At 40.3% G+C, this 23,169-nt stretch overlaps 1 protein-coding gene across 2 annotated transcripts; it reads left to right on the top strand.

Annotated features, from left to right (window-relative positions):
- The first annotated feature begins 9,467 nt into the window (after positions 1-9,467).
- Positions 9,468-22,841, top strand: PVALB (parvalbumin). 2 transcript variants are annotated; one of them, XM_008931570.3, is made up of 5 exons: positions 9,468-9,547; positions 13,144-13,211; positions 15,185-15,317; positions 15,768-15,877; positions 21,213-22,841. In XM_008931570.3, the coding sequence occupies exons 2-5, from the start codon at positions 13,151-13,153 to the stop codon at positions 21,239-21,241; spliced, it is 333 nt and encodes a 110-aa protein (XP_008929818.1). In that variant the 5' UTR covers positions 9,468-9,547; positions 13,144-13,150; the 3' UTR covers positions 21,242-22,841. The 2 variants fall into 2 exon arrangements, with proteins under 2 accessions (XP_008929818.1, XP_017935837.1); XM_018080348.2 differs by lacking the exon at positions 9,468-9,547 and adding an exon at positions 12,450-12,468.
- Positions 22,842-23,169: the final 328 nt, after the last annotated feature.

Genomic DNA, 23,169 nt, shown 5'->3' with positions numbered 1-23,169 from the left:
CTACAAATGTGTATGTTGTATATGGAGGAGGTGTGTACACATGGACACTTAGGTTAAGGCTGTGTGCACGTTTGAGACATCTGGTCCAACTGACACCCATGGTGAAAGGTATTTATCTACATCTCTCTCTCTCTCAGCGTGTTCCCCAGTCTTCATCCTCACACACTCAATCATTCCCTTGTTTGCTTCTCTTACACACTCATAAGTACTTATCAGAAGAGATATCTCTCCTGCCTTTAGTGAGTAATAATATACAGTGTTTTTAAAAATTTGCATGTCAACATCAATAGTTGGTTAGTTTTGATGACAATCTATAATCATCCCCTATTATTTCAGAACTGTGAATTTTGTGGTTCTTCTGTGTCAGAAGATGGACACTTATGTATCCTTACATATATACACACACACTAAAAAACAAACAACAAAAACAACAAACAAAAAAACCAAACACCACAATAAAAAAAAAACATACAAAACAAAAACCCAAACCAAAACATAAATAGGACAGTCCAGTACATACTCTTTCTTATAAAGAAAAAAGCACATGCATTAAATATGGAAGCTTAAGAGGAAATGGCATATGATAGAGATTTATTACCTGAGAGACAGCAATTGCAATCTAAAACATCAGTAGTTTTCAGAAGTCACTGATATCTAACAAGAGATCAGTACCCACATAGATTTATGGGGTCAATGAAGTCCCTAACAAATTGGCCTTTTGTCTACAAAGTAATTATTCAATGGTATTAATTGATCCCCATCGCACTGCAATTCCTGACAAAAGCTCTAGAAAAGGGGCCTGGTGAAATCTCCATTAAAAACATCACAAGAGTCTCAACGACAACTGTGGAAGATGGTTCAGATCCTAAAAAGACAACTGAGTTGAGAGTGCAGCTCCCTGGATGTAAAAGTAATTCTTGTAAACCAGGTTACACTAAACTGGTGAAATAAAAACAAACTTCCTCCCCAGAGACTTCATAGCATTTACTCTGAGGCCAAATCAAAGATTTGTTTCCAAAATCATTTGTCTATCCTTTCCATAAGTTGTTTTTTCTTAGGAGAGAAATTGTGTGTCTAAAGTGTGATTTCTGCTGTCTGTATTCCCATGGCTACTAGAAACCGCTAGAAAGGGAGCTGGGCACATCACATAAAGTGTCAGGCTAACAAATACCAACACAACAGCTCAGAGAAACAGACACTTTCTCCCACCTTCATCCTCCCATATCACACTATAAGAAAAGGGAAAAATAAATCAACAGAAAACTAGCCAAAACCATATAAGGGGATCAAATGTGTCCTTCAGAAATGTAAGCTCATCTAAAAATAGGATGAAAGGCTAAGCAAGTCACTTGTTTTTACTCATAGCAGTAATAAAGGTTCTTGTAAGGGATTTGCACAAGTTCTGTGCTGTTAGAGTAGCATCTGTCTCCTCATTGCCGGAGAAAAATGGTGGCGAGGATTTAGAGCATGTATAACCTGAGAGAGAAATCATCTGTCACTCCCTCACGGGGCATTAGCAAACTTTCCCTCTCCTAGGAGAAGGCAGAACCACTCTCTTTTCCCTGTCTCTTGTGACCACAGCTTCAAGCATTGTTACAATATGCTTATATTTCATGCTAATGAATAATATTAATAATTGGAACAAATCCATCTCTATTAAGAAAGAGTAAAAAAAAGCCCAGTTGAAAAGTGAAAACATGCTGTGCAATAAACAGGGTGAACCTGGTAGCAAAGAAAAGGTCAAGTAACAAACAGATCCTCTGCGTGAAAGGGATGATCCCTTTGCTCCACTGCTGTCACAAGTCAAACTGCTGCCACAAGCAATACCTCTCACCATCAAGACCTAGAGCAACAAAAACGGAAAGAATGGCCCATTCTGGAAGATATCATCCCAGGACAGGATGTAACATGCAATTTCTTGTGCCACTGTACTGTGTGGTCTCATGTAAACAGTGGATTTCTTGGTGTTTCAGTTGTCTGCTCTTTAACAGGAGTAAGTGTTGGAAAAATGAGTTCTTAGGCAGCCAGGCGATAGTAATGGAAGACATGGAGGGGTGCTACCTCAGAGATCAACAAGGTTTTTAGTATGCTCTGATACTTGTTTTCTCCTTCCCCAGTTGAAGAGCAGACTTTTCAACAGAAGTGCAGAAAAATAACAGAGTTATACATTTCAAAGAGGCAAAATGCTGCCAACCAACACATCATTTTTGTCTTGTGGGTCTCTCCTTCATCCACAAGCAAGATATTAATGTTCAATTTTCTGAAATATTTCATTCTTCTTCAAGACAGCAGCTTCTATGTCCCACTGAGATCAAAACTCAAAGGCCCTGGGAGGATACTGCCTCTTACAAATAACTGTCAAAATACCATAACACGAGCTAAAAGTGCTGATGCATCTGTACCACATGCTGCGTGGATGCTCCACTTCTAGATTACAACCACTTCTTGATTATAAGCCTTCTTTTACCTACACAACTTCTGAAAGGAGGAATGCAAAAATGCCTGCAGTAACGTGACTGCTATGAGAGATTGCCACTCTGAACCTTTTTGGGAAGGAGAAACAATACAAACATCCAACAAAAAAAATTATGCCCATAATGAGGATCGATTCAGATGTGCATAATATAAAAAACATAATATAAACATAACATAAGTTTCTATAAAATGGGTTAGTCCAATAAATATTTTTTTTGCAAATAATATTTTAAACTATAAGAATAAACTTTTTCGCTTTCTGAGGAAAATAAAGAAATCCCAATACATAAGATTATGAACAAGGTGATAAGATGATTATCAGAAGGAATATCTAAAAGGAAATTGTAAGAAGAAGTTGTGATACACTGGAAATGGCAGAGAAAACATACTTCCCTTAGGAATATGCCTATGAGTCTTTCTTTAATAATTTTTTCTCATTAATTCAGAGGATAGGGATGTTACAAGAAACAAACTCAATTTTTCAATTTGACATTTACCTGAGGGAATCCCAGGTGAATGCTGCTGGACAAGCTAACACTCAAATATCTGTCCATTCTCTTAAGAAGTTTAGAATAGGCAGCAAGATTAGAGGTTTCCTTGCTGAAGTCTTCTCTTTAGGCAGTCTAAAGAGATGAAGAAGAGAAAGCACAGGAGAATTCAGTGTTTAGGTCTGATTTAGGTCATGAACTACATGGATACATGTTTTTAGTGCACATAAGTTTGTTTTGTGTGTATCTGCTTTTTAACAACTGGACTGATGCTGTTCAACTCATTTCATCGGGGTGACTGAAACAGTACTACAGATTTATTTACTGTTATTCTCCTTGGTTGGATTTAAATCATGAATTAAACTTGAGAAGATGTCTCATTTACCAATTATGTAAATGGAAGAATTGTTTTCTAATGAAATATTGGCAATAGATAAACAGCTGACACAACAGTGCTCCTGTTCTGCTAGTAGTTATAGACTTCCTTAGCCAGCAATTTCCACCTGGGAGGTTGGCAGGAAAAGCCCAAACTTGCCATTTGAGCATCACTGCTATAAAATTCTTCCCACTTGCTGTTAATCCAGAAAGATATGACTCCCTCACAAACCTCTAACTTTTAAATCCATCTCACTGTGCACTAACAGCTCTGAAATGAATTATAAGAGTGTAAGAAAAAAAAAAGAAAAAACCCCAACAGATTAATTAAAGAATAACTATCTAAATCTGGGTTATCACAGGATTCCAACTGCTAAAACTAAAGTCCAATTTCCCCCAAAGCTGTTTACCCTGATCTAAACACTTTGACTGTTCTCCTACCAGCAGCCTAGTATAAATAGGAATAAGTAATGAAGCCATGGCTCTGCTGTGCTAGTTTTTCTGGAATATAACCCCTGTGGTAATAATTACATGGGCTTATCCATCCCAGTGTGAACACCACCAGAGTGTCAATTATGACAAATGTCTGATACCCACAAGTGTCTGTTGTAAAGAAAACCAACTGTTTCCATTCTCTTAACCTTGGGGTCAAGGTTTCCCACTGGGACTAACAGCTTTTTTTCCTGCTGTAAATATCCATTTGAGATTTGCTAGGAGGTGTTATGATACACAGACCTACTCTTTTAGCACTAGCTTTTTTTCTTCTTGGGTAATTTGAGCCTAACTCTCCCCAGGGGTTTACACTTATCTCTGTTTTTCATTTGTATTATCTCCTTTGGGTGAGACATTTCACTTTCTTTTCCACACCATTTGCAGTACAAGCTGGAGAGTCCCCAAAGCCCCTTGGTAGCATGGACTATTAGTGACCTGTTTCTCACCTCTGGGATATCACTTGCAGCCATTTGCTATTTTCAGCTTTTGAGACAATAATCAGAGGAATGGAAAAATCAGTAAAACTGGAACCACTAAGCTTCTGTCCTAGGAATACAGACTTCTCCAAGGCAAACCAAAGAACAGGCCATTGCAGAAGGAAATGATGATTAGTATGTGCAAAATAATGGACATTTTCAGTCACAGAGTAGTAGTATAAAATACATATATACCTACACGAATATACTCATATGAAGCCTAAAGAGGGAATACATGAACTCAAGAGCATCGTATAAGCAAAGAGTCAGAGTACACATGGAGTGAACATTTATGGTTTATATTAGGAAAAAAAGACTTTATTTTTATGGGTACTGTAAGTCATTCTTTTAGTTGATTTACTTTCCATATACATTCTGGCCGCCTGATCCTTCCACTTTTCACATGTATGTGGTATTATAAACTACACTGAGGAAAATAAGAACTACCATTGTGGATCAAAATTATTTCCTTCCAGTTCTCTAACCCAGCATCCTGTCCCCAACAGTGGACATAGAAAAAAGCCTTTGAAGCAACATTATGATGCTTTCACCTAATACTATCCCAAATCTCAACTGCTTTAGCTCAGGAGCTTCACAAGCTGGATGTGGCCTGTAGGAGTTTGGACACCTTCAGTGGATCTCTTCCATGAATTTACCCATTCTCCTCTCCAACACGTAAAAGTACTCATCATCACAACAGCCTTGGCAGACTAAATGTAATAGATGCTACATTCTTTAGTAAGTAAATTTATCTTTTGAAAAAGCTACAGGTTGTATTCACGAACCTGAAGTTTAGTGGTACTTTTGTCATGAGAGGTTTCTCCTAAAATTCTGGAAAACTTCTAATGTGGGTATCAACATTTCATCTTCCCAATAATTACCAGCTGTCATACTAATTAAAACTCATATTTACTCCTACTCCTCCAAAAGACTTTCAGTACAGGATTTCTGGAATCCTGAATCAATGTACTGTATGGTTTATGGTTATAGAGAGCACCTAAGATGTCTCATTTCAGCTAAGGATAGCAATATGATATCTGTTCCATTTTTAGAAGTAAGATGAAAGGGGACAATATACCTAGGACCTTGTGAAAAGGGGCAGGTTTGATAGCAGGAGCAGGAGGAAGAAATGTACACCTATGTCATAACTTAGAGACAAAACACCAAAGAAAATACTGCTATTGTAAGGATTCCTGTCCTACCTCTAAACATAGGTGAGACCAGCATTGAGCTTTGTCTTAGAGGAAATAAAGAACTTCCTGTATAGTAAATATTGGCTATAAAATGCTTCAAAATCTTTTTAAACAAAATATACTGCAGGCATACAAAATATTTTTTTAAAATATTTTAAATTGTCGCGCGAATTCTTTCCAAATCTACCTGTCCTGTGGATGGGTTAGTACCTGATTTATCATTCTTATATAACAGGGTGGAGTCTATAACAAGCAGTTTGGAATACTCTACAAGCTCAGACAGCAAAGGAACTCCATATTATGCTGTGCACCACAGTACCAAGAAGATGCCAACAAAACAAGGGGAATACAAAAAAACAAATAAGAAAAATTATTACAGGTCTAGAGAGGCTGATTCATGAGAAAAGGTGTAACATAAATAATTTCGTATAGCTTAGCTTACCCAAGGACTGAAGGATATTATAACTGTTTGTAAAATCAAATGAAAAGCACCAAGAAAAAGAAGGCTGATCCAGAGATTTATATGAGCTACTGATGCAATAAAAATATATAAGAGAAAATTTAGCTGGTAACCAAGAAACATCTCTTATCAATAAAGTCTTTTATCAATAAAGCCTCTAAAATTTTAGAATACTCTTTCAAATAAAAAAAAATCATATGACCTTGAGCCAGCAGTGTGCCCAAGTGTCCAAGAAGGCCAATAGCATCCTGGCTTGTGTCAAAAACAGTGAGGTCAGCAGGACTAGGACAGTGACTGTCTCCTTGTACTCAGCACTGACGTTGCTGCACCCTGAATCCGGTGTCCAGTTTTTGGTCTCTGATTACAGGAAGGACATTGAGGCACTGGACCGTGTCCAGAGAAGGGCAACAGAGCTGGTGAAGGGTCTGGAGCACAAGTCCCATGAGGAGAGGCTGAATGAGCTGGGGTTGTTTAGCCTCCAGAAGAGAAGGAAGTTGTAGCCAGGTGCGTGTCAGTCTCTTCTCCCAGGCAACCAGTGACAGGACAAGAGCAAATGGCCTCAAGTTGAACCAAGGGAGGTTCAGTTTGGACATTAGGAAAAATTTCTTCCCTGAAAGGGTGGTTAAGCATTGGAACATTCTGCCCAGAGAAGTGGCAGAGTAACCATCCTAGGAAGTGTTCAAGAAGTGACTGGCTGTGGCCCTTAGTGCTGGTGGTGTTCAGCCAAAGGTTGAATTTTATGATCTTGGAGGTCTTTTCCAACCTTGATCATTCTATCATTCCATTATTTTTTAACAAATAAGGAAAAGAAAGGTGAGTAAAAGATGGCTGGCTGGTAAACCTGAAGACCGAAGTTGCTTCTTATAACACAAGTAGTAGACATGGGAGATAGCACCTTCCTTTTTAAGGTGCTATGCTAATGCTGTGATGACACCATGCAGAATATTGGGTACATTGGCTGATAGGGACCTGACCACCTTATTATTCAGACTACAGTTATTTATGTGTGGTGGGAAAGAGGAAAAAAAATTATAATGGCTGATCATCCCCAACTCTGCATTGTACATGTATCCTAAAGGGGAAACCCAGTCCTTATCTTTTCCTGAATGAACACAATTGAGATGACAGTAATATGTAACCACATTACCAAAACTAAGGAGTGCTGTAATACAAACTTCCTCCCTAAATTCTATCATTTCACACAGGTGAACTCTCAGTGAGCCTGTTGCCAAAATTCTCTGTGTCTTTCAGTTTCAGGCAGATTTTTACAAATAATCTAGATGTGTCTGATTTTGATTGTATTCTTCTTATTTTAAAAAAATGAACAAAATGTCTTTTAATTAAATACCTGACATGTAACAAAGACCTCTCTGTATGGCCAGTGTGGTCATAAATCTGCTTCTCCCTTTGTAAATAAGCTTTAGTAAGAACTAACTAAAAGGATAAGAAAGGATTTCCACTAATCAGGATTGCTTTCACATGGCTGAATTACACAGAGGAATCACAATGACTAGTCCTGCACTTGCTCTTCTGTCACCAGTGGACAAATGCACTCATTCCAGTGGAGCAGACAGAAATGGAAGCCACAATCCAATAGCCAAAAAGGACAGTCCTACAATCCTTATCCTCTCTAAGCTGCCAAAAGAAGGTAAAAGAGAAAAGTTGTTCTGCCAGCTACCAAACGGAAATGAAGCATCCCGCTAGCAACCATGAAATACTGGTATCCCTAAACCAGAGTCTAATCTTGGTACTACATCAAGGGTTTATAATATGTGACAGTTTAAGGCAAACCCCACATCACTGAATTTAGCAAACAGCATACTATTATTACACTATTCCAAAGGTGACACACCGATTGGTTGAAACATCTGAACCCACATGAGTCAGCTGTCTCACACTGTAATTATCACCTGCTCTGAGCTAAAGCACGGACACAGTGTTTGTGAGAAATAAAGGAGGCTACTGAAAAGTAATATTATTTCCTCTACTACTGAAGCACACTGAAAATTCAAAAACCACTACAGGAAGTGTAATAAAAAAAAAAGAGAGAGAGAGAGAGAGAACACTAAAATGATTGAATTAACCTTTGTGATGTTTGATTCAATAAAGTTACCTCTTTAGAAATTATCTAAAGCTGCTGGAGTACCTCCAATTTATCAAAGAACTCAGCATCAAAATTATATTGGCAGTAGAGAAATATTTTTAAATATTCCTATCCCATACATATCTCATTTATCCTTCCTCACTTCTAGGATCAATTAACCAAGCTAGAAAAATCAAATCTCAGTTTTGCAGAAACCTGCCCTTCCCCAAAGATAATTTCCATTGAATCACAAAAATCTTGGTTGCTTTTTAACCTTAGCAATGTTGGGTTTGACTATTGAAACAGAAAAGATCTTTTTTTATTCATAAATATACTCCAGGTAAATTTGATGCATAATCCTTTATAAAACGTTTTCCTTTGCCAGAAAAACATTAAATATCAGGGAAAGTGTCCCCAGATGGATTACAGAATAGCAAATACCTCTCAATGGCATTTTTAGTTTTGTTATTATTGCTTGACAGAGTAAAAATAGAAGTGTCTTCAAAGGTGTCTTTCCCTGGAATGAGCAACTCAACATAAAGAAAATTTATATGCTGAAAAAGTTACGGTCAATGTATTATGCCTGTATATATTGTATCTCTTCATTTACAATGTCTTGTCTCTCCTAAGAAAGCTCAGGTTGTAAATTTTTTAGACTTCAATAGCATCTTGCCCAATGGGGCCCTGAATGCAGATTTTGGATGCCCCTTTAAGTATGAGCAATCAGAATTACACAATTGAGTTTGCTGTTGCCTGCAGGAAAAAAATATTTCTGACTTCCTTCAAGGCCAAGCGGTAAGGCTGAATGTTGCAGCTTCAAGTGCAGGAGGCAATTTAGAGCTGTTCTATTTTGTTTCAAATAGTATCTGCCAGGGCTAAAGAGAGAAAAGGACAAATTCCCGAGAGTGTCTTTGTTCCCCTCACTCGGATGAGGGCATTACATCTTCCTATCCCCTTCCTTCACGAGCAGAGTCCCATCTCTCGAACTGAACGTCCTGATTCATCGTGATCTCCCCGATGCCACTTTCATCTGATCTATGATTCACGGCCCTTTATAAAATGTTTTCCCTTGCTAGAAATACATTAAATATCAGGAAACGTGTACCCAGATGGATTACAGAATGGCAAATAGGTCTCAATGGCATTTTTATTGTTGTTTGCCTATTTGCCCCGAAATAGCTCATTTATACCGCTTGCCTCTCCCCTTAACACTAAAGTTTCAAGCGGACCATCAGTTTGCCAAGGTAATGAGTTTTCACAGCCAGGGGAAGGTAAGCGCCAAGGATTATTAATAGTGTTCTTCGATAAGTTAAGGGAAAGATAAATGTGACACCGCCAACAAACCCCCTGAATATCTGATACCAGTGAGGAGTGGGTATCACCTGCCGAAAATAGAAAGAGCGAGAGAGATTATATAAGTGGGGTTCCTACCCCGAGTTCCACCTCTTTTTGACCACCTCCCTATCTCACACCCTTTTCAAGCGTGCTTAGCAGAGATCCAAGTGGTAAGTAGTAAGAAAATGCTCAAACTTCCACAGCAAACGTGGATTCGCCAGCTCCTGACAAGAAGCAGGACCTTCGCCCGAAGGAAAGCAGACTAGGATATCTTCCATCCTTCCGACCCCATCCCCCTTTCTACAAACAAAAGCTCGGAAACAAAGAGATGCAAATCTCCCAAACACTGAGGAATGGCTTCCCGCAGAGAAGACTTCAAAGGAGAAGATAAGACCATTAAAAAGGAGTAAATAACTGAACACATTGAGGGGACAATGAGGAGAAAAGGAGGGGAGAAAGTGAAAATAACAAAAGAAAGTGAACGAGAACGCAAGCAAGGACTCGGCGAGCAGAATTTACTGAAATGTCCAGCCGTGAACTGGCAAAAAAAACCCTAACATCCAAAACACATAGAGAAATGGCATCTCTCCTTCTGCACACACGATCGCAAGCGATGAGATGAAGATCTCTTTGGTGTGGTCATTAGGAAGCTAAAGGAAATGTTTCCCTCTTTTTGCAAAGGACCACCGTCTTTCTGCTTCAGTGTTTGGCGTGCGGGCTTCGTGATGTTCAGGAAACTCTCCCTGAATTGTTTGCCTTTGGCGAGGGTGGGTCGATTTCTACTTAATTTATTTGGTCGTTTACTTAGTAAGAATTTCATCATTCTGGCGCTGGTGGAAGGGGGAGTCGATCTACATGAAAGCTTCTGGGCAGACAACTTGGAAATCCACGGTGTGGATTTTGCAAATAGTTCGGGCAGGAAAATTGGCAAAATCTCAGAGGTAAAGGAAAACGCGTCATTCATCTCTCAGGGATGATGAAAAAAGGTGAAGGGTCGAGTGTGAAACTGCCAATTCGTGAAACGCCTTTTTTATTAGAATAACAGTTTTGACTACGGCTTGGTGTTACAAGCTTCTGGAAGTTTGCTAGTTGTACTTAAACAGGGGTAGTGCTGAGCTTAGAGATGGGCCTCAGCAGCTCTCCCATGTCAGATTCCCAGCTGTCCGCTTTGCAAACCTGTGCGTCGCTGCTTTCACTTTTCTGGCCATGGAGGGTACACGGCTTCTGAGCAGGGGACAGGGAGCTGGGAGAAATGTTATTTACGCTCTACAGATGGCTCCACCTGATCTGAAGCCTCATTTTTCTGACACCTCTCACTTTTCGCCTCCACAGCATGATTAGGCCGTAGAGCCCTCACAGATCCGATGACGGAGGGAAAGCTGGGCAGTTCGCGCATCGTTAGGGATGCGGAGGGAGCCGCCGGGCTCCCATCCCCAGGACACAGACACAGAATGCGCCTCTGGCCGGTTTCCTTGGCATGAGGCTAGTTAACCTGATAGGCGTCTGACAGCACAGCAGGCAGCGCTGCGCATCGCTTCTGCCAGCTACCTGCTTGAGTTACCCCCAGGGCAGCCTTCCAAATGTGCTCTGCCTTGTCAGCAGAGCGGGGTTAACACCGAAACACGAGTCACCCGCAACGACAGCATCTTCACTGGCGGGAGGTCAGATGCGTTCCTATTGGTAGGGACCTAAAAGGAGGCTCTGTGCCTCCAAGACCGAGGGTACCTCAACAACGGGTTTGCAAAAGGTTCATAAAGGAGAAAAACCTGCGGAGACTGAGGCCCATCTCCTCTTCAGATCTCACCGATGCTGTACGCAACGAAGGAGGGTGATGCAGTATCGGGCAGGCACCACCTGCACTGGGAGCAAGAAGGGATTCTTCTCTTTTCCCTCAGCTAAGAAGAAGTAAAGGAACGTCAATGACATAAAGTCTCGACATTTATCTCTGGCAGATAGTTGTATTTTGGTTGGTCTACACTTAAATTATGTGTAAAATGGACTAACGACCAGGTTTTAACCTGTTCTACAACGAGGCGTTTTCAACTCAGCTCTCCAAGCTGAACTCCACTAAAGCAAGAGACCCAAGTACGCCGAGTACTGTCTTTACTGCACCTTTCCATCTCCCATATCCAAAACAAGGGGGGCTGCTGACCCACGTGGGAAGGTGCGTGGAGCTCCTCTGTGGGGTTGCGGTTTATCTCGTTTCAGCTCCCCAGCGTTCAGCCCCTCTTTCCCTGTGGGTCAAGGAAGGATGCGTCCTGCCTGGGGAGAGGGACTCGGCTCCCCCATCCGTCTCCTTGTCTGTCCTCGGAGAAAACTAGACATACCTCATACCTCAGGAAATACACGGAAAAGGGGGGAGAAGGGGGACTTCCAACGAGAGAAAACCGACAGTCCCTCCCACAACGAAGAGACGCTGTTTAAAAAAGAAAAGGGGAAAAAAAAGGGGGGGAGACCCCAATGTCACCTCCTCCTCCGTCCTTCTGCGCTCAGCGGCATGGTAATGATTCACTCATTATAGCTGTACTTGGGCCGCGGAAAAAAAGGATGGGACTTTTACTTTTAAAAGTACAGAGCAATTACTGCAGCGCGACCCGAGGTTCTGCACCAGCCGCCCCCTTTTCGAGGCCGCTCCCCGGCGGCCCCGTTCAGAGGAAAGATGTGATCGTGGCAGCGGGACCGGGCTGTACCCGCTGATCGCGCCCGGGGATCTCGCTGCCTCCGCTCTGTCCTCCCCCGTCTCTCCTGGAGCAGCGATGCCAATACTCCTGCAGAGATCTGCCCTACTACTGGGCCCGAACCTTGGCTATCTCAGCCTAATGGCTCCTGCCCAGACTCTGAGAGCAAGCTGGACTTCTTGCCATATTGCACTTGAAAAATGGGCACAGATTCTTGGAGAAGAAGAAACAACCCTAGAAAACACATTACAAATCCTAAATCCTTTTTTTTTGACGCTGCCGTAGAGTGCCCGGTCCCGCCTGAGAAGCCCACTACCTCACAGGAGCTCCGCACGAGCATCTCGTTTTGCCATATATCACGGAAGATTCTGCAGCATATTGTGTATTACAAACGGGATCTGTAGGATTCGCAGGCATGTGATAATTAATTCAGCGAGGATGATGCTTAATATGGACTGGCCCGAAAGAAACGAGGTCTAAAAGGAATATGTGTGTGAAGGGAAGGGGGAAGGGAGAAGGGGGGGATGTTTGAAGTGTTTGAACGATAAGGCAAATGTTCAAAAGCTACATTATATTTGCTTCTCGACCTCAAGAGCAGCTTGAAGCTTGGCATATGCTGCAGTTCCTTACTCATCACCGAATATAACGGGTAAAGCTCGTCCTGACTTACTAAAGGAAAAGGCTCTGCTCTGCACCACTAGTTTGTCCACTGCACCCGAGGACTTGACCTTGGCAAAACTCTTTCTCCAGCCGGTATCTCAGCAGACTCTGGCACTGCTCCAGTAAGCCTTAGGCTCCAGCCTCCCAGAGAGCGACCCCCACTCGCGTCCTCCCCCACCCCAGTCCCCTCAAAGGCATCCCCGTGCCCTCTCTTTAGCTGAACCCTCGCGTCTGTGGACTACTTGGTGCTCTGCAAACTGAAGAGCGACAGCCCACGGCACTTCTCCACGCAGAGCTATAGAGCTGGCACAGGTCCAGCCTTTCCCGGTGTGCCATCCCCACACAGCACTGCAGCTTTGGTCATATGAGCAGAAATGATGAGAAAAGCACTTTTTAATCTTTTCGCACTTGCTTCCCTGTTCAAACAGTTGCAGGATGGCTATGACTGACGTGCTCAGCGCTGAGGATATCAAGAAGGCTGTGGGAGCCTTTTCAGGTAAGTGCTTTTTTCTTTTTTTTTCTTCTCTCTTTTCCCTCTTTCATCTCTTCAGCTTAGGATAGCAGTGCATTTATTTAAGCTATGGGAAGATTAGAGGAACCGGCTAGACAAAATTTCAAATGAGGATGTGTTTTCAGAAGTGCAGTGAATGCCTCTGACAGGTTTATGAAGTACAAGGCTGCATTCTCAGCAAAGTTGTCCTGCACGTTACAGAGGTGAAATATTTCTTTTAAAGGAAAGCAAGCAGTAACAGCAGATAGACGTTGCTTCTACGGAGAGGATACTTTCAAAGGGAATAAAACCCTCGACGAACCACGCTGCATTATATCTTGATGTGGGATGGGAAGTCAGCAGTGGATGTCGGCAGCTTCCCACTCATTGCTGAAATTCAGTTTCAGGTATTACAGAACTCTGTTTCCCATTTCAAGGAGATAAGAAACCGCTCTTGTACTTCCTATGCGGAATCTCCGGGTGGATTTAGCTTTTCGGGATGGAGCAGAAGGCAACAGTAGAGCAAGCGGGTGCACTGCTCGACTGCAGAAGCTCTCTGCAGGGCGAATAGCTGCAGCGGTCCACACTTTCTTCTCAGACTCCTCTGGGTTTCAGATATTCCTTATCCATCTCATTCATCGCGACCCCTAAAACTGACAGCAAACCCTCTTCTCTGTGCTTACAGAGATTCAGGTAGTTAAGGTTGCTTTCAAAGAAAAGCTAGAAATCGTGCTCCCGGATGCACGTTCTCCACCCCCTCCCCCAAACTACCTGGCTGACCGCACCAACCCGGAGAGACGCCTCTGTCTATCCTGGTCTGTGCGATGACCTTCCCGAACAGACAGAAGCGCAAAACCCGCTGAGCCCGACTCATTCAGCAGCCGGAGAGCCGGAGAGACTGACAAACTGCTTTGCTCAATTGAGCAGCTGTTTTACTCATTAGCTTCCATTGTCCTATGGCCATCTCCAAATCTCGGAGCAGATGCAATTAGCAGCAAGTAATGACAGATCTCAGTCAGGCAGATCACGAAAGACTGAGATTCCTTAATTTTATGTAATAGGAAAATTTAATGCGGCGGGAATAAGAATGCACGGGGAAGGGGAAAAAAAGTCCACCGCAGGTTTTGGAGGTCACTGTATCGGATTTCTAATCCACATCACAGTCATTACGCTACCTGGGTGGGACAAAAGCGGGTGCGGTTAAAGGACAGGAGAGGTGGAGCAGGTAAACTCATTTATCTCGGCTCCGATTTCAAGGGCTCCGGGTTGTTTAGGGTTTTTTTTCCCTCCCCGGAGACCGTTCCTCACAAGGTCTTGCAGGCAGCGCGCCGTACAGCACTCCCTTGCAGGATCTGAGCTCACACACCACGATTGCACATACCTTTTAGCGGTCGAAGTGCAACATTGATTTCTAGTAAGTCTCCAGGAAAAAAACGAAACAGAGCTGAAACAGTCGTGTGCTCTGAAACACTTCTCGCAATGCTAGGCTCCATGGTTGAGCAAGAGCTTTTTTTTTGGGTTGTTTTTTTTCCCAAAGGTGGAAATGTCAAAAAGTGACAGCTATGTAATAGTCAGTCTGCCCTCAAATGTCTGTTCTGACTTAAAACTTAGCAAAAATAAAATAAATAAAAAATGTTTAAAGCACTGAAATGAGACTAAGCAGGTTAGAACTCAGCTCCCAACTCTATCACAGACTTCTTGTATGACCTTGAGCAAGTCTCATACCCCTGTGGCTCAGCTCTTCATTTGCAAAACGGAGGCATTGCCACTCTCCCCCTGCGTTTATTTCCATTAGCACCTGTGAAGCATGGACGATTACACTGCTTACAGTGTCACATCCAGCTCCTACCACAGTTGGGCTCGACTGTTCCTCCCAGGACAGGACAAACAGTAGCACGGAAAAAAAACAACCACAGGTGTGTGTTGGTGTATGTTCCAATTATTTTTCTAAGCATTTCCCTGGTTTTCATCTCTTATAGCGGCTGAATCTTTTAACTACAAGAAGTTTTTCGAGATGGTAGGATTGAAAAAGAAGAGCCCAGAAGATGTGAAGAAGGTTTTTCATATTCTTGATAAAGATCGAAGCGGCTTCATTGAAGAGGAAGAACTGAAGTAAGTAAAGATACATCCTTTCTCTAATAACCCCACCTTAAGAGTCTAATTCCCTGTGGGGTTTGTTTCTTTGTTTGTTTTGTTTGGTGGGGTTGTTAACAAGAATCTAGGTAATAACATACAATTCAAGCTCTTGACTAGTATTTGTGTGCAACGTGAGTTGTTTGCTAAGCATATGATCTTAAAGTGTGTTGGAGATATCTAGCTGTAACTTCAATTGTAGGATGCCTGAAACACATGAATGGTCAATACCTTACAGATAGTTCTTCAGCCAAATGCAGTTTCAGAGTAAAGTGCTTCTCCTGAATGTTAAAGAAGGTCAGGGACAGAAGATACAACCCTGGATTCCAACTTGCATATCAAATCAGTGGTAAAAAATAATATGCAGTGTAATTGCTCTGGGAAAAAAAAAACAACCCAACTTTCCTTTTTTCCTTGCCTCCTCTTCAGGTTTGTACTGAAGGGCTTTACCCCAGAAGGAAGAGACCTATCAGACAAAGAAACGAAGGCTCTTCTGGCTGCTGGAGACAAGGACGGTGATGGTAAAATTGGCGCTGAGGGTATGTGATTAGAGGAGTAAACTTTGACAGTAACGTTCGAATATTACTCTTACATACAAGAACTGAGAAAACCTAGGAATCACTGGGGGCTGTGACCTTCTGAAGGACACAGTTCGGGTTTAATGAAATGCCAAGTCCTGCTACATTTGCCATGCCTTGCTTGGAGGCTTTTAGGGAAGAGGAGTGGAGTTCTGACACTAGAGGGGGCAAGAATTCACAGAACCCAGGCTGTGGTTCAGGCACAATACAGCGCAGGACTAAGTACCTATCCAAATTCTAGTTCGATTAGTTTAATTTGTCTGTTATCAGTGGAGTGAGGATCAGGACACTTCGATTTCAAAGGTCCAGGCTCGACTATAAAATTTAGAAAGAAAAAAATCTGGGCACCAGCATTTCTGCTTGATTAGTTAGCAGGAAAGTAATGCATGACTTAGCAAAGCAATGCTCTTAAAATTCAAAGTACACCCATTTTGCTACAGAATTTCTATACAATAACAGTCTATCCAGCTTATGCTAGTGTTTATGTGGGTCTTTACAGCTAAGAAAGCTTGTCACTCCCTTTTACTGAACATGAGAAATACAAGAAAAGAACAACTTTTCCTCTCCTGCAAAAAACTACTCCTGTTTACTATTCCCCCTTCAGATGAATCAGTTTAGCTCATATAAAAAATTTCTCCTTTTTCCTCTTTCTGGGAGGTGAGAGTGAGTGACACATATTGGAAGAGACATAAAGAGATGCGATTCTGAACTAAAACTTTCTTCATTGCAGAAGATAGTAGAAGTCTGTGGCCAGAATACTAAGTCACCTAGAAGCAGGAAGTTGCTAAGTTTTTGCCATATTGATAACCCGTATCATAAGTTAAAATCTAAAAAAATACCTAAAATGCTCATATCTCTCTGTGTTATCTAATCTCTGGGATTTGTAAGAAGACAGAATTTAAAAAAGAAACAAAAAGCAAAAAGCAAAATACAGTAAACTAACATACTCTCTAATTTAGAAGCTGAAAAAATAACACACAAAATCAGCCACTGACATATTAGTCAGGTGATACATTAGCTGAACTGCCCATTCATAGCACATTGGCATATCAGTGACTATGCCCCTGTTCCTAGACCAAAGTCTCTTAATTTCTCGGATTATGACTATAGTATGGTTGCAGAGGAGCAATTGTGCAGCATTTCAAGGAGGCTCCTGCTAAACTTTAGCAGCACTGCTGAATCCAATACGGGTATAATTATTTAAAATTTCATTATAATATAATTTTATTCATTATTCTTTATTATATGGGTCTTCCTTATACACATTAAAATTAGTGACAATAGTACTACTGGGCAAGATTTTCAAAAGAATACCTAATCCAGGTAAGTAAGCCTATAGCTGATTAACCAACCTCACATTAGATAAATTTTCAGCTATTCCAGAAGACTGCAAACCAAATCAAAATCAGTCTCAACTGGAATAAAAGAACTATATTGCAGAATGATTTTGGCTTATACAAGAGAATACAGAATTAATATTTTTACTTAAGATTGATCACTTTTTTCTTAAAGTTGAAACAATGCCTGAAAGCCAATACATTGTAATAAAGCAATATGAAATGCCTCTTCTCCTTATCTCTGTCTTCTACAACTTTTATTGTTCCTTAACTTTGAAATGGAATTACTCTGAATTTATACTTGATAATGAGAAGAGAATGATGTGGTTTTTTCTTCTGCTTCTTGTGACTATATCCCTACCGTACAACACTATCAAGTTTCTTTTCCATTTCTTAAATTCGACTTCAACAGCAAATTGCTACACCAGAAATGCTTGAAATACATCCCCCATTTGGGACTGTGCCCAAAAGATGAGGAGGATAGATACTTCCCAGCTTTTCCTTTGGTTCATAAATCCAGTTCCAGAATATAACCACATAGGTAAATAAAACATAAAGTCACGGATGTACATCGCATTCATATTCAGCATTGCAATGCTGTATTTTTGTTGCAAACTGTTTGTTTCCCTGTAACTGAATTGTCAGGCATCCCTTTTACCCCTTGTTTCAAGCTTCAAACAACGCTATATGGTCACAAGCATGTAGCCTTTCACAGGGGTTAATGTTAATTCTCCAGATGGCCCTCGAATGTTGTCCCTCAGGAGCCCAGAGCAGTTGTAAGAACTGATCTTCAGGGATTTCTAACACCACACAGCCAACTTTGTCAGATACACACCACAAATGTTAATCCCAGCCTAATCAGCCGCCTTCTAGCTAGGGTCTCACATTACAAATTTCCTCTTAAGTCTCTTGCTTTAAACTTCTCAGTCCTGCAAGACCATTCAGCTCTGAAATAGTTTCACCAGTTTACCTCTCATCTGATCATGAGTTCTAGCTTGTGGCTGATGTGCCAGTTTCAAACAGTTGAAAACTTGAAGCCAGTTCATGTAAGACATGATCATCTTCTGTGCAGTGTCAAACCCCCACCATAGCCCACCAATGTGGACAGAAGATGATGAATATGAAAAAAGTTGCAGGTCCAGGACAGGTTACCTAATGATGCTCCCAACATTAGCTTCCAGATTGGACTGGAAAGTGATGCTGAAGCAGCTCTGCACGCTTCAGGAAAATATTTATAAGAAAGAGGAGAAAAGAAAATTAAAATTTCTGCTCATAATATTGGTTTTAATCTATTTTGTGTATTAGCATTGGACATGCAAGTCATGCCTTTCAGTTTTTTTATATCAATAGACTTGAGAAAGTACATAGAGACTTTTCAAAGATCATGCACTGTAGGCAGAACAAATCCAAATTTTTATCCCACTAAATCAGAATCTTTTCCTTCACACAGTTCAACTCCTGCAAATATTCTTAAGTGTTTCAATTATTTCCTTTAAATGTTGTAAAAATGTGACATCAAGCATTCAAAATAACAACTATTAAGTCATGACCTTACCACAGGTAAAAGTCATGACAAAAATGAAGTCTTTTGGTAGTCCTCCATTTTTTATCCCACTTTGTACCCTTGTATCTTATATAACAATTACTGTCAGTCATTACTTATGAAGTTTCCTAAACAGATTTGCTATTGCAAAGATAATATAAAAAACATAATCTGACGAGAGAAATCGTGAGCCTACAACATGTTCTTTGTAACTACATCTGTCATACTAGTAAAATACTAGAGGGTATGCATTAGGCTGGTATATACTACTAAACTGTACTGAACACAGTGAAATAATCCTCACCTAAATCAGAGCTTTGACACAAGACAGCTAGTAAATTATGTTACATGACAAAATAGTCTAAATGCTCATAATTTAAAGCTATTATTTGTGCAAAGAAAGACATAATTTTATTTGGAAGGATAACTACAACTGGAAACAAGGATGTAGTCAATCACAAGGATTCCCTTACTAACAGGCCACAGGCAATAAACATTTACAAGAATGACCAACAGGCAGGGGCTACCATACACAGTGCCTTATCTCAGAAGTTTTGCATACGTGAATACCCTTCATAGCAGTGCCTCCACAAGCCACCTGTGGTTGGGTTAACCTTCATAAGAAAACAGTGAACTAATTTACAAGATTATTCAACTGGAACATCTTTGAAATATTTAAAGTATATTGAAAATCCCGGGGAAAGTATAAATCATGTATTCATAACTCATCAGTTATTCATGAAGGCGTATTTTATGGTTTGCTGGCTATCAGAAAGTACCCATGAAATATATTGCCATTAAGTGATTATATCACTATCAAAATGTACTTTAGAAAATATTTGGCTGCAAGTCTGAATAGCCTTTTCCAAATATATTCTATAGATACAAATTATTACAAAAAAGATTTAATTTAGCTGTAGCAAGAATGACAATTTTTTCTAACAGTATACACATAGTTAGTTTTCCCTTTTGGAAAGGTCTCATCCATTGCAGTTCATGTTTCTCCCGGCAGGATTTATTCACACAGTGATTTAATAATTATACCCTTTCTCCTTTTCTGCCCAGAATATTCAGGGTGTCTATCACAAGCACTTTATGTTATCTCTTAAATTCAGTTTGCAACACTTTCGATCTATGTACCCACCATGTACAGGATTTATACATGTTTTGTGTTAACTAATCTGCATCACTAATCCTAATTTGGATTTACATCTTTCAAAATGATGGATAAATTGGAATTAATTTAGACCCTCTGACACTTTTATTTCTCAGTCTGGTTTGTCAGCATTTGGCAACCGTTTTTGGACATATCAAAAGTGCTGTCTGTTTGCACACAACAGTCAGTTAATATCTCACTGGTTCATAGTCTAGCATTTTTCAACTGAACACTAGAATATTCTTTAAAATGCCTAATTTTCACCTTCTATCTTTCTTAGTTGCCAGACATTACTCTTCACTGTGTCAAACTTCAGTGATTTTTTTCTTGAGCCTTCACCAACGACTGCCTCCCGTATTTTTCATTTTCCTCTCAGCTGATTATGTTAAACCCATAAACCACTCTCTCTGCATACCCTCTAATCCCTTTATCATCTTTGTTGCCCTTCTTGGGATTCCCTCCAGTCTGTCATTTTTAACACGCTGAGGCACATACAACTGTGCAAGGTATTCTCATGTGTAACCGCTCCAAGGTTAGATGGAGTTAGGAATTATAACCAGCCAGCTATTCACTGGGATACAAATGTGCTTTTTCCATGCTTTATCTCCCTGCTGAAAGGCATTATGTATACTAAAGTACAAAATAACCCCAAATTGCACATAGATACATTTATGTAAATATTATGGATGTAACACTAATAAAAGCCACAGGGTAAAGTCCTGGCCCTCTGAGACCACAGAAATTTTTCTCATTCTCAACAATATGGTCAAGATTGCTACATAGGTTGGTACCAGCCTTCTGTTTTTGTAATTTGTCATTTTCAGCCAATTTGGCATTACAAAATTGAGTTTAAATGCAATATAATTATAATATAGGGACAAGAATACTTTGAAAGACTCATTAATGATTCTCTTTGCCAAACTCTGATATAAAGGAAATTTATCTTACTGCAAGATTAAATTTCCAGTTCTTGCCTTCATCCCATTGAGATTTACAAAGGAATAACAGGGAACTAATCAAGTTCTTCAGATGAATAGCAGTGGACAGTCTTGACAGTCTGGCATGTATAGCATTTCTCCCTTTCATTTCACTGTAAGATTTCCCAAGTCATACTTTCCCTTTAATTAACTTGGATTTCTTTGCTCTTCTGTTATTGTGATGTTTTTGCTACAGCAGTGACTCTGTAATCATTGTAATATGCTTCCTCCTTCTTTACATTTTCTTTTTTTAATATTTTTAAAAATTCTTTCCCTTCTCCAGAATTTGCAGCTCTGGTGGCTGAATCATAAAGGCTTTGACCAATGCAAACCCTTCACCCATCCTTCACTGCCCAATTCCAACCACCTCCTGCTGACTGCTTTGGCTCCTGTTCTATTTATTTATGTTATTTTATACTCCAGCTCTGTTCTCTGCAATCCTGCAACTCTGTAATTGTGCTGAAAGATACTGTTAAAATAATAAAGGTCACATCAATCTGGGCTTTCTTCTCTCTCACTACAACTTGTTTCTTATTTTGTGTAGGCTTGGCACACACTGAGAGAAAATGTTACTCTTTTTTGCTGACATCCCTGCTGCTTTATCCCTAGCTAGGATAAAGTGGGAAGAAATTTAAAATATTATTTGGGATAAAACATGCATATAATGAATCATTCAGTCCAAGTTCTGAACTGTGACAAAACTGACTGTATTATTTTTAAGCTATCCCTGCTAAATAGGTGCATACTCATAGCCTGGAAAATCTCTAGTGATGGAAAATCTCTAGTGATGGCAATTACCCAACTTAATTTGGCAGTTTGTTCTTTCAACTTAATCAGTGTTATAGCTAAAAAGTATTTCCTAATATTTAACCTACATCCCTCTTGCTGCAGTTTGGTGATCAGTAAATTGATCCTTGTCTGTATAATTTGTTAAATTTGCCTGGTCCAGGAGAAATTTGGGATAAAAGGTTTGACAGGAATATCAGTTGGTGCCAATCATACATCGAGATAACTTCACAACCTATTAAAAAGCAGTCACTTCTAAAACACAGGGCATGTTTACTAGCAGCATTACACAACTATCTAGGACAGTAAGAATGGAATATTCACAAGAAACAACAATATGTATTTCAGGAAAGGGGACACCAAGATTCAGGTGTGATGCTGCTGTTGACATTCCCTCTGTTAAAACACTAAATCAAAAAATCCCACCAAACAACATTTATTCTAACATTTACCAGAGAAGTGACTATCTTCTTTGAAGTTACATATAGGAAACTGAGACTCAAGCTAAGGAAATTACTAGACTAGAGTCAGCCTATGGCGCAGCTCAAGGAAATTACTAACTAACAGTAAGCCTATGGCAGAGCTCAACACTTTTTTCCTAAATCCCGTTCAGTAACTTTGGCACCAAGTTCACGCTTTTCACCTCTGTCGTCGTCGTCGTTGTTGTTGTGTTGCTTTTAAAGCAAAGATTAAAGCAGGGGGAAAATCCTTTTAGGCAACGTCTTCCCCACATCTTGACAGAACACTGATTACTACTGCAGTAAAAAAAGGAAGGATATTTTCCATTTCTGTGTTCCAAATGAAACCCTGCAGCAATAATACCTTATTCAATTTAGATTTATTATCACTAATTTAGCACAGACAAAAAGATAAGGCTGAAACCCTGTCACCATCGCACTGTAGAGAACACATCCTCTGCCACAGCGATTACCCAATGCTGCTCGGGAAGCCAATAAATTCTCCCTAAAGCCATTGTAGATTTTCACTCTGTAGTAACTTGCAAGGAAGACTTTTTGCTGAAGCCGCTGTGCGTTAAAAAGAAATCCTTTGGTTTTGCACAATGTATATACGGTTCTGAAGGATGTATTGATTTTTAAGTATTCTAAATAAAGCAAAAGAAAATGGATTGCAGTGGAGCGAGTTTATTTATTGCTTTTCCTCGGCAGCTGCTGACCTCACGTGGCAATAAAGCGCCATTACAGGAGCACGCAAGGCTACGGAAAAAGCCTCAGGAACTCCGCTGTTGCAGTACTGTGAACGAAGATCCATGGAATTCGAGAATCGACATAAAAAATCACTAAATAAACAAAGCCTTTTATAGTCCCTTCCTATTCTTTGAAGCTGCAAGGATTTGTATTTCAATGCTTCACTGGATGGCATGAAAGCTGAAATTTTATCCAGGGCTTTAACAAAAAAATAGGACAACAGAACAAATAGGAAAATAAACAGAGCCA

The sequence above is a fragment of the Manacus vitellinus genome, unplaced genomic scaffold, assembly GCF_001715985.3.
Source record: "Manacus vitellinus isolate BGI_N305 unplaced genomic scaffold, ASM171598v3 scaffold_5_pilon, whole genome shotgun sequence".
Taxonomy (NCBI): Eukaryota; Metazoa; Chordata; class Aves; order Passeriformes; family Pipridae; genus Manacus; species Manacus vitellinus.
Note: the sequence above shows the minus strand (reverse complement) of the source record. Positions and strands in the feature narration are given on the sequence as shown.